The following is a 12,381-nucleotide window of genomic DNA, read 5'->3' as shown; positions in this document are numbered from 1 at the left end:
GTAAAGAGATCAAGGGATACGGGGAGAAAGCAGGACGAGGGTACTGAGTTTGGACGATCAGCTATGATCGTATTGAATGGCAGTGCAGGCTCGAAGGGTCGAATGGCCTATTCCTGCTCCTATTTTTCTATGTTTCTATGATTCCCTCCCCCTCCAAAGTTATTTATTCATGGGGGCTGGATACCCCCTGATACTTCACCCACCTGAGTGTTGATGGTATCTAAATGTGGGGAAGCATCATGGTCAAGCTTGACCTTTTAGTGAGGCTCAAGTCCAACTCCAGTGGTAAGCACCTAGTCTGATGCTCCAGAGAAGCAGTGCTGTATTATCAGAGGTGTCATCTTTTGAATTAAGCATTAAACTAAGGTCTGTGTGTTTGGTTGGGCATAAAAGATCCCTTGGCATTAATGGAAGTGTCCTGGCCGACATTCATTCCTCCACGAACACCACCAAAAACAGATGACTTATTGCATTATTGTGCACAAATAGACTACTGGTTTGCCTACATAAGAATGGTTGTACTTTGAAAAGTACTTCACTTGCTGCGAAGCATTATGGGATGTCCCAAGAACCTGAAAGGTGTTATATAAATGCAAAGTCATGCCCTCTTTCTTGCTGTAATTCGAAAACATACATATGCCAACAGCAAGCACTAGGCAGCAATCAGGAGTGGCCACTCTGGCTGCTATTTGGCTCTGACCATATTCCTGAACCTGGGGCACCATCCCAATGGCTGTCTCAAGTGAGATCATAGATCAAGAATCAAACAAGAAGCCTTCCTGAACTGTATGACAGCTCCTAACCAGACAGTGTATTTTAGAGCCAAGGCACTTGAGGAAACAATTGTACATTCACTTTAGTTCAGAAGAGATTCTGTAATAAGGGCAGATGAAGGAATACGCAGAGTTACCTGTTCCTTCGGAGGGCAGAGATTCAGTCACCCATCACAAGGAGTATTAATGTCAAGCACAATTACACTTGTGAAAAAGATACATGAACTGGCAGTAGATACTTTTACACCAAAAAGGATAAACAATTGATAGAGACAAAGCCCTAAACTTGGTGGTGGGATTATGATGATGATTCTGCTACCAACAATTGGTTGCAATGTATAATTAAAAAGCACTCTGAAATTTATACAGGTGGTCAGCAGATTGTTTCACTTCTAATACCCCGATTAAAAGCCACGCCAAGATGAAAGGCTCTTTTCTAACCCAACTGCAAGAGTTTTAAACTGAAGTGATTTTGCTGGCAGTGGTCGACATAGATACCGGATGTAAAAAATGGGAACTGGTTGAATATTGACATTGATAAGTAAGTGTCACATAACATAGTTCAAAAGTTAGAGCTCCCAACCACAGGGAAAGGAAGTGTTCTGGTTACTGTGGGGGAGATAATGTAGTGCAGAAGTACTATTCAGGCTATGCTTGTGAGATAAGCATGGCAGCTTTGCAGCCCTTTCTATTTTGCGCCCATCAAGTTCAATGAGTAGGAAAATCAGGCAACGTGAAGCTGGCTGGAATATTCCAATCAGCACTCCTGGCATACAAAGCTCGATGCCGAATACACTACATCTTAAAATCTGCGTAGGTCTAGCAACAGTGTAGGTGTAGCTCCGGAATCCCCTCCTTAAACTTTGCCAACTCTCTTCCCTCCTTTAGTGTTCCCGATATGCCCGCACAACAGCCTGAAGGGTACCCCACAGGCCTAGTTCTGGGATAAATAACACAGATGCATGGCCATGCAGAAAATTTTAAAAGGCACCGCACACTAAAAAAAAAAAGACCATGCACAGCAGCTAATTTTTTTAAAAGGGAACATTGCTAATATCACCCTTATGTGGCTCGGTGTCAAATCTTATTTGATAATACTCCTGTGAAGCACCTTGGGATATTTTACAATGTCAAAGGCACTATATAAATGCAAGTTGTTGTTGTAACTGCATATGTGAAGATTTCCTCGGTCGGTAACTCTAGCAGAACCTAAATCCACTCATCTCCACGAGCTCACTTACAATGTCTCTAGATGTGGTGGCCAGAGCAATTCTCCTCTCCTCTCCTCTCCCCCCCCAACCCCCCATACCATACAAGTTGGTGCACCAGCCAGAAGCCAGTGTCTTCAGGATGTGAGAAAATTAAACAAAACTGGGGAGTTGGAGGAAAAATGACAAAAGTCCAACCTTGAACAAGGATTATAATGTACACCCACACGGAACCGGAATAAAGCAAACAAGCAGATGAAAGGTCAGTGCAGGTGTATCTTTATTTTTATAGTATCTGAGGCAAGTGCATCTTGCTTGATAGATGGATATGAGAATATTATACACATTGATACTGAAATTTTTTTGAATGAAAGCCATTATATTACAGCTAAATAGTAAAAATACATTATATACAAAAATCCACTAATATTTTTCACACACCTGGTCCATTCAAACACTTCAAAAATCTTCACAGAAAAGATTTTTTTTAAACATTTTTTCCCCTCAATATTTTAAACAAAAGTTGTTGCACAGTGAAGGCATTCACCATAAACAATAATAAAAAAGTAATGTCTCTCTAATGGGGGAAATTATTCTGCTTTCTTTTATTTCAGATAGAATCCCAGTCAAGTTTTTTGGTTTTTTTTTTAGCATGGTATCTGATGTGCATGAAATCCTGTCACCCATGCTCAGCGGTTTCTGAATCAAGTTACGGAGTAATCCACCACAGGTAGAATCTGCTTTTATACAGTGTGAAACCTGTCCTTGCTGTGGTGGCTCCCAATCACAGCCAGCTGCAGCCTGCTTTTAAACAAAAGGTCTTCCTGGCTGACATCCTCAATAAATTCTGGCACGTTTTAACTTTCGGGTTGTAGCCGGCTTGCATTGGACCAGATCAGAAGCTGCTGCCACCAATATGGTTCTTAGTGCAAAATAGAAGCAGCTAGTGTTTCTTGTTTGCCGAAATTAAGTGCATACTCTTTCGCTATAAAGGGTTTAAGCCACTTACCCAAATACGGAGAGCTTAGGCACAGGACACAAGAACAGGATAAGCACCAAGAGGTCCCATCATTTAGGTAAAATGACAAATAAATGGAAACAGCTTCTTTTACACTTAACGGTAAGTTTTGTAGTTACAACCCAGTTCACACAACTTTTTGGGGTATAGCTGTTATGAAACGGTCTCCTCACTACCCTTCTTTCATGGATTAACAAAATTAATCTTTTGTTTAGGATAAGTGTCTCTACAAGTGAAAACTTCATTGGAATTTTTTTCCATTGCAATGAGGACAATACAAAATTCAAATTTTTCATTTGCCCCTCAGGCAATAAGGTGAATGGTGATGCCTATAAGTTCTATTTACTTTTTTTGAGGTTTAAAAAAAAGTGTACCAAGATAATAAATGCATATGTGAAGCAAGTATTTGTAATTTTACGAGAAATGTCAAACTGAGAAGATCTTCACCAGCTGATTACAATGTTGCTGCATAAGGGGCCAGTGAAATTCTTATGTCCCTACCCACTGTGTTTGATAAATCTCAATTCTTCCACCTTCTTTAATTTTGATCTGTCTCAAAGATGCCACCTCTTGTTGGGTATGGTTCGGGCTCTTCAGAACCCAAGGAGTCCTTCTTCATGTGAAAGAGTCTAGGCGGCAAGCAACAGCAGACTAGTGGGCCATGGAGACCTCACAGCTGAAATGGATCCTATCCTCACACACACAAACTAGAGTCTATAGTGTGAGTTGCTGGATGGAGAACAGGAGCAGGAACCCTAGCTCATTTTTCCCCTCCCCTAATGCTGCCTGTGACTGAGATCTATTAACTCCGGACAGATTCTTTTAAAAAAATTTCAATTGAAAGCGTGGTTGGAATTATTAATATCCCTGAAAATAGCAATGGTCTTCAGTCCCTAAGGGTTAAAGCTTTCATGGTCTGGAGATTTACAGAGAGCTAACCACACAAGTGCCGTTCAACATTAACAACATGGACATACAATAAATTTAGACAACATACACAGAGCATCTTGTACTATATATCCTTGTATTAAACAGTCAAAAAAAATCATTACTTGTATGTTTTATCAGACTGCTTCCCTCACAGCCAGACACAGGTAGAATCTCGAGGGTAGTCAGTCAATTAAAAAAAAAAAATCAGCAAGTTTGCAAATGGTTTCTTCAGTTCAGATCATCTCCACATTTAATTATAGAAATCTTTAGAAATCAATGGCCCAGTGACAACCCATCAAACACTGATAACAGCAGTTGAGCACTGCAGTACAACCCCAGCACCAAGTCCATTGCCAGGAATCAGGGCCAAACACTCAGCTACGCTCACTCATTACCACAATATAGTATGTGCATTATTTCAGTGGGTTGTAACTCAAGAACAATAGCATTATAGAAAAGAAAGGCTCACCAATGCATACAAAGATTCATGCATAAACTGCAGCACTTAAATGTTGATAAAGGAAATGGTGATGGTTAGCTCCACCAAAGGTTTAGTGGATAAAGAGCCAACAGACTATGGGAAATCCCAAACTTGATCACTGCACTGAGCCGAAACACCTGGATTTAGGGAGGCAAAAAAAAAAAATCAGCCTGGATCCCCTCTTCTGATTGTTATCCAGTGACTCTGAAAAGTGTGTGGTCGTTAAGTTGAGTAAAGAATTGGGGTGGGCTGTAAGTCCCTTAGAGTTGAATAGCCAACCACAGGTACTGTGTATTGAGGGATGGGGGGAGAACTAAAAGGGAGAAAAACATGCAGAAAAATAATGAAGATATTAGGACTGAACGCTGTTGCTGGGCAGAAAACACTCAGGGACACATCACATGATATAAAGTATTGTACCACATGACCAAGCAGAAATAAGTACTTTAAGTTGACTGGATGATACAGGAAAATAATTTCTTTTATATATTACAATGCACTACAACAGAAAGGGGTTCAGAGAACACAAATAAATCACACCGTTGCTCTCTCCGGCTCATAATTTCATTTGAAACCCTTCCTGCATCACCACCTTGTAACACACCAGTAAGCTATTAACCCGTTTATAATATTAAAAGTATTAAAAATTCTGAAAATAATTTTTTCACAAATCTGTGGTGTTAATGTGAATAGAGGTGCCCTGGAATTAAAAAAGTACAAATAATATGTAATTTGAAAAATTACTATTTCATGCAAGCAAACAGTGGAATTGTGAGGCAATATAATGCAACAATATCCTGCACTGTAAGTTTAGAATCCCAATCTGGCCTTTAATATTTCTAACCAGTGTCTGACTGGTGAAAATGCCACATTTAAAAGTAAAATTGAAGCATCTGGTACATGACACTCTGCTTACAGAAAAGAAACTAAACACCAATAACTGGGTCAGAGTTAGCATTGGAAAAGCTGATGACTGTATCAAGGCTGTCACTGTACTAACTGTTCCACTTGAACTTTCCTCAGCAATATTATGATCCTGTTATGAGAGTTTACAACTGAAATCAGCAACATTGGAATTAATAGAATATTATGGGCTCATGATTCAGGTTGCTCAGAGAATGACAAAACCAGTTCTGATTTTAATCTTTTACACTGCATTCTTAGACTAGGTTAGTGTACGGCACAACATTTTCAAGTAGTTTCACCATGATTTTTTTTTAAAAAGGAAAAGAAATAATCTGAGAAACTCATGATTGGAACCACACTGAAAATACCTGAGACATCTATATACATTTTATAAAAAGAAATTAGGGGGTATACTTTGTTGTGTGAGTAAAGTAAACCAAAGCTTCCCATTATAAACCTCTTCAGTTGTGATACAGAATTTTTCTTTAACTGTACATACAAAGTAAAATACACCCCATGATACTTAAGCATGGAGACTTCATCAAGGCAGGGTCTTCAAAAGGAGCCATCTGGTGAGGGTGCTACCTCAGCCTGAGCCTCATGGCTTATCAATCAGATCCATTTATATGGTTTATCAATCAGACCCATTCTGAGCCTAAACCAAAAAAAGCAGATACTTTATTGCAAAAAAAAAAAAAAATTTTTTTTTATATATAAAAAGGTCCCCATATGACAGACACTGCCTTTATAGTACACACAGTAAATGATGTCAGCCTCAGACAATTCACAACTCACTTTAAGCTCAGAAAGCCACTCAGTCCAACAGACACAGCTATAAACAGGACTGCAGCACATCAGTAACTTTTTCCTCTCCCCTCCCCCAGCCAACAGCTAGTCACCTTACCCAGGACTTCTTATAGACTGTTAGAATGTGTGTAGGTCTTTTAGTTGTTGTTGCAGCCAATGACCTTTCCAAAAGGTGCGTTTAAAATAAAGCCCACAACAATAAGTTTTTTTTTTGTATTGGTCCTCACAAAGTAAATTTTTAAAAAATGCAAAAAGCTGGGGACAGACACATTGGTTCTGTTTCGGGCCTCCTGCAATACTTCCAGGCCTGGTCCAGCAGACCACTGCATTTTGATTCACGTACACCCATGCAAACACAAGGGCATGATTAACATCTTGTCTTTGTTAATTTAACTTGGCATATCAACACCATCTATCTGCTTTCTTTGATTCACTACCCAGTGAAGCTCAACTCCACTAAGGCCTTCGTTTGCATGATTTCTCACTTATTTTTTAAACCCTCTGTCCAATCATGGTGACACCCATCCAGCAATTATTTCCTGGAGTGATGCAGCATATGAAGAGGCAGGGAAGGGAGGAAAAATAAAATAAAAGTCTTGCTAACACCTTTTTAAATTCACCAATTACAAAACACACACGTGCGTGCGCACACACACACATACACACAAAGGTCACTAAGGACAGCTGTCATTCAGACTGCTCTGATTAACAGTTTATTTTCTGCAGTGCGTATTTCTTTTCCACTGCCAGCTTGGTGACATGTTGGATGTTTTTTTTTACCCTGCCAACCCTCTCTTGGTTGATGTCTTCCGAAGCCACCTTTCCTTCCCTTGCCTGTAACTTGTTGCCAGGAATGTATTGGAGAAGCAAGGAAAATGGTCTTTTAAATTACTACACTCTCAGGGCTCCGTGTTGCTCAAGTTTATGCCAGCTTCAAAGTGCTCACAGGAAACGATGGCATGGTCACCATAGTGACAGGGTTCAGGACTGTCTGGCCCACTATCTGCTGGTGCACGACTTGAGGACCCACAGCTTGCTTTGTTACAACGGCCTGTTGGCCAACAGGTGTGGTGCCGTTTACTTGCTGGTGGGTGATGGTGTGTGTGAGGTGGCTCACAACTGGCTGGTTCACCGTCATTGGCTGTGGAAAGATAGCGGGCAGCTGTTGACCAAGGTGAGCCATATGGCTTAAGGTGGCTGGGTGCACAGTGATGTGGCCAATAGGTTGAGCAGCAGTGGTCAGTTGGACAGAGCTGGAGGTCGCAGGTGCAATATGAGCAATGTGTTTTGCTTGAGAAGCTTGGATGACGTGATTGACAGCTGTGTGAATCACTGATGCGTGGGAAGCAGGAGCAGCATGGGCAATAACCGTTGGCTGCAGCGTCGATGCAGTCACAATGTGAGTCTGTGCTGGCATTACCGTCTGTGACGGAATTAAAGCCTGGGGCTGGATTTGCACTTGTGCCTGGGTTTGCGGTGGCTTCTGCTGGACAGACAAATGCTGAGGCAGCAACGATGACTGGTGAGCAATAGCAGGAGAAGAAACAGCCTTTAGCAACTCATGGTGCGAGCGGTGAGGTGTTTGTGGTAGAGAGTTTATGGGCCTCATATCTTCAATATCATCGTCGATATTGTCTTCACCCTCTGAAATGGATGGAAGAAAAAAAGGGAAATGGTTAAAACGACACATTTTCATCAAGAGTAAAGCTTGTTTCCACCAATCCCCACTCCAATTTTCAACCCTTCTCTTCTGAAGGCTTTAACTATTGTTGGAATGCACCAGTTGTTGGCTGGGACCTGAGCCTTCAGGTGAGAGTCTAGAGATACACAGAATGCCATGAGACTATGCCACATTGTGGCGCACCATTGCCCTGGACAATCCTGTCCCTCCCTGGCATGCACTTTTTAAGCAGTAGGTCACTGGGTAGCGGTCAACAACAGCAGCGGTTTACACCTCCCTAACCCAAGGCTCTGCAATTGCAGCACGCCAGCTGAGAAGGTCAGGGTGTGCGTGGTTTTGGGGAAGGACGGGGGGAAATGGGGGAAATGAGCTGCAGGGGTGGGGGGAAAGAGGGCAATGGTCCACCTCTGGAAAGTATGCCAGTGTAGGTGTTAGCTGTGTCCCAGGATTAGAAGTGTCTATGGATAACAGACTTCAGTTGTGTGGAGAAACTGGAGAAGCTGGGGTTGCTTTCCTTAGAGCAGAGAAGGTTAAAGGGATATTTGATAGATGTATTCAAAATCTCACGAATGGTTTTGATAGAGTAAATGAAGATTTTTTTTTCTAGTCACAGATCAGTCAATAACCAGAGGACCTGGCTTTAAAGTGATTGGCATTTTTTCTTTTTTTTTTTACACAGTGCGTTGTTATCTGGAATGAGAATTAGATAAATATCTGTAGGGAAAACACTATGGCAAAAGAGCAGGGGAGTGGGATTAACTGGCTAGCTCTACCAAAGAGCAAGCACAACTGCAATGGTCTGAATGGCCTCCTTCTGCTGCATCATTCTATGATTCTATATATATCATCCACCAAATAGCCTGTGGAAACTGGGCCTGATCATCCTGAGTTAGAATCTTCCTGGAGAGGAGGGGGAAAATGGGAAAAAAATATTCACTGTACAATTACTGATTCATTAAGTATGAAATCAAACTTGAATAATAATTCACTTTCAAGATTTAATAATGAATAGCAGTGACACACTCCACTGAATGCAAAATTAGTTTATGCAATAAAATAGGCAATGCATAAATAAATCTTGGAGCCATGCTTTCTATTTTAATAGAGCTGAAAATGTTTTTTGACCCTGTAAGCAAACGGGAGATGTGCAATTGCATCACAATATATTAATAACCTTTCAGAAAACTCATTTACAAATCTTCTACGCTTTCCAATTCATCCAATCTGGTTGTCATGACGATCTCCACAAAAGGCACAACATGACATTAAAAAGGAGAAATCCAGCTGTGCTATATTTACAGAATCAGGGCAATTCATCTCTCCCCTCCCCACACCCACCTCCCCCCACCATCTTGAGATCTACTCTCTGTCCTGCCCCCACCATCTCTCAAGGTCCACCTCATATTAAAAAAAAATCAAGTGATCTTCAATCCTCATTAAGAGGGCACAGATCTAATCAATGCATCAGGTCACGTGCTGGAAAATTGGATTCACAACAGATTCCTCTACAATTTTCAGTTTTTGGGAAATAGCTACAAGAGACAATACAGCCTCTGTCTCCTAGCAGTGCACAGGAGCCATTAGTGACCTGTCTCCCCTTCAACTGTGGCCCTCAGTAGACTTGTTGCTCCGTTTGCCACTTGGCTTCTCTTTGTTGCCTGTTCAACTGTGGGATATTGATCGAGATGGAACTGGTGTTATTACTTGCCAGGAAAAGAGAAGGGAATGCCATTGGAAACCAAGGCTAGAAGATATACAGATAGGGCTAGATGAAGTAAGGTGGGAGCAGGCTTGTGGGAAGTATAAAGCCCTGCATAGGCTAGATGGGCTGAATGGCCTTCTCTATACTGTAAATTCTACATAAAAGTTATCCCATCATCCATGCAGTAGGTGAAAGTGCTTTATTACAATTACTTTCGCTCTTCGTGTGAGGAAGTTCCTAGCTTCCACCTGTCAAATGCCCACAGAAGCAAGCATTCAGGTGCAGCAAGCAATTAGGAAGGCAAATGGTATGTTAGCCTTCATTGCAAGAAGGTTTGAGTACAGGAACGAGGATGTCTTACTGCAGTTATACAGGGCCTTGGTGAGACCACATCTGGAGTATTGTGTGCAGTTTTGGTCTCCTTATCTGAGGAAGGATGTTCTTGCCATGGAGGGAGAGCAAAGAAGACTAACTAGGCTGATTCCTGGGACGGCAGGATTGACGTATGAGGAGAGAATGGGTTGACTGGGCCTATATTCACTAGAGTTTAGAAGAATGAAAGGGGATCTCATAGAAACCTATATTCTAACAGGACTAGACAGGCTAGATGCAGGGAGGATGTTCCTGATGGCTGGGGAGTCCAGAACCAGGGGTCACAGTCTCAGGATACGGGGTATGCCATTTAGAACCGAGATGAGGAGAAGTTTCTTCACTCAGAGGGTGGTGAACCTTGAACCTGTGGAATTCTCTACTGCAGAAGGCGGTGGAGGCCAAGTCATTAAATATATTCAAGGAGATAGATATATTTCTTAATGCCAAAGGGATCAAGGGATACGGGGAGAAAACGGGAACAGGGTACTGAATTAGATGATCAGCCATGATCTTTTTTAAAAGGCGGAGCAGGCCCGAAGGCCTGAATGGCCTACTCCTGCTCCTATTTTCTATGTTTCTACGTCTTGCCCCTGCAATTCAGCAAGAACAACATTTGGAGAATTGGGCCTACAATACTGCAGCCCCATCTCCAACCTGCACTCCCCCGAAGAATTACTTGATGCAAACCATATCCTGTCGCTCCATAGTGAAAAAGGTTGCAACATTGCTAACAGTGTCTATTCAACTAATCAATAACACTAGCCAGAAGAATTTAATAGCACTGCTGCATAACACACACGTGGAAAGTCTCCTCACCAAATTTCAAATACAAGAAATTGTAGGGTATATTGTTTCAGGTGCCTCAATAGCTGATCTGGTGACTAACTGGTTATAATCACATTGCTTGGCCAAGCTACTTGGAAAGGAAGCAAAGTTTCTTTTCACTGCTTTGCAATCCTGATACAGACTCATTAGGTCAAATGGCCTCCTCCTGTGCTGCACTATTTTATGATTCTAACACTTACCGGATGCGGTTGAGGTAGAAGCCTGGTCGTCCTCCGGTTGCACAGTTTGGCGGAGGATGCGATCCACTTCAAGAATGTCCATCCATTGGCTCAGTTCATTCTTCAGATCTGCTAATCGTTGTTGGGTAGCAATTTTCTCTCTTGCAAGGCGCTCCATTTCATGCTCGTATTCTTTCTCTTTCCTTTTTAAAGTCTAGAAACAATTGGATGAGAAAGATCATAAGATGTGGTTATTCAAGAAGGAACAAAGCAACAAATCATGAGATAGCTTGGGATGAAGAAGGGCCTTCGACCCATTTGATCTCATCCTTCCAGAATACAAGCTCCACAGCTTTTAATATCTCCCTGAACAGATGGATAGGACTTTTCTATAGCATCTCATCTGAAAGATGGCACTTGTGGCCATCCTACAGTATCGTGTTGGCCTGTCAAACTAGATTACATCTGAAACAGAGATGAAAGAGCTACCAACTGAGCCAAGGAACTTTCATTTACAAAGAAAGCAGCATATGAAAAATTCCAAGGGTGGGACCCGCCATCTGTGCTTAACTAAAACAGTTAAAAATAATATCAAAATTAAAGAAAAAGCATATAATTGCTCAAAGATGGGAGGCAGGTCAGAAGATTGGACGGAATATAAAAAAAACAAAGAATGACTAAAAGATTGATAAGGAAGGTAAAATTAGAGTACGAGAGAAAGGTAGCTAGAAATATAAAGACAGTAAGAGTTTTTATAGATATTTTAAAAAGAGTTAACAAAGTGAGCGTTGGTCCTACAGAAAGTAAGTCAAGGGAATTAATAATGGATAATAATAGATAGCAGATGAACTGAACAGGTATTTTGCATCGGTCTTCACTATTGAGGATACAAGTAACACCCCAATATTAGCAGTAAGTCAAGAAATGGAAGGGAAGGAGGAACTCAAGAAAATTGCAATCACCATGAAAGTGGTACTGAAAAAATTGTTGGAGCTGCGGGCTGACAGGTCCCTGGGTCCTGATGGACTTTATCCTAGGGTGTTAAAAGAAGCAGCAAGTGAGATAGTTGATGCGTTAGTTTTAATTTTCCAAAATTCCCTAGATACAGGGAAGGTTCCATTAGATTGGGAAATAGCAAATGTAACTCCTTTATTCAAAAAGGGAGGGCGACAGAAAGCAGGAAACTACAGGCCAGTTAGCTTAACATCTGTCTTAGGGAAAATGTTAGAATGAGGGACTTACATGTGTTGTGGATGAAGGGGAACCGGTGGATGTATTGTACTTAGATTTCCAGAAGACATTTGATAAGGTGCCACATCAAACGTTATTGCAGAAAATAAAAGCTCATGGTGTAGGGGGTAACATATTGGCATGGATAGAAGATTGGCTAGCTGACAGGAAACAGAGAGTAGGCATAAATGGGTCATTTTCTGGCTGGCAAGATGGAACAAGTGGTGTGCTACAGGGATCAGTGCTGGGGCCTCAACTTTTTACAATTT

The 12,381-nt window shown here is 41.4% G+C and overlaps 1 protein-coding gene across 1 annotated transcript in view; it reads right to left on the bottom strand.

Moving 5' to 3' along the window:
- Positions 1–2,249: 2,249 nt before the first annotated feature.
- The window catches only part of mnta (MAX network transcriptional repressor a), a 113,098-nt gene continuing 102,966 nt past the window's right edge, over positions 2,250–12,381 (bottom strand). Inside the window, exons 5-6 of the mRNA XM_068010538.1 lie at positions 10,904–11,096; positions 2,250–7,767 (exon numbers count right to left, since the gene is read on the bottom strand). Of these exons, the coding sequence (XP_067866639.1) occupies positions 7,046–7,767; positions 10,904–11,096 (915 nt within the window). The 3' untranslated portion in view covers positions 2,250–7,045. The remainder of the gene's footprint in view (positions 7,768–10,903; positions 11,097–12,381) is intronic.

This window comes from Heterodontus francisci, chromosome 30 (assembly GCF_036365525.1).
Source record: "Heterodontus francisci isolate sHetFra1 chromosome 30, sHetFra1.hap1, whole genome shotgun sequence".
NCBI classification, from domain to species: Eukaryota; Metazoa; Chordata; class Chondrichthyes; order Heterodontiformes; family Heterodontidae; genus Heterodontus; species Heterodontus francisci.
This window is presented reverse-complemented; position numbering and strand designations above follow the sequence as displayed.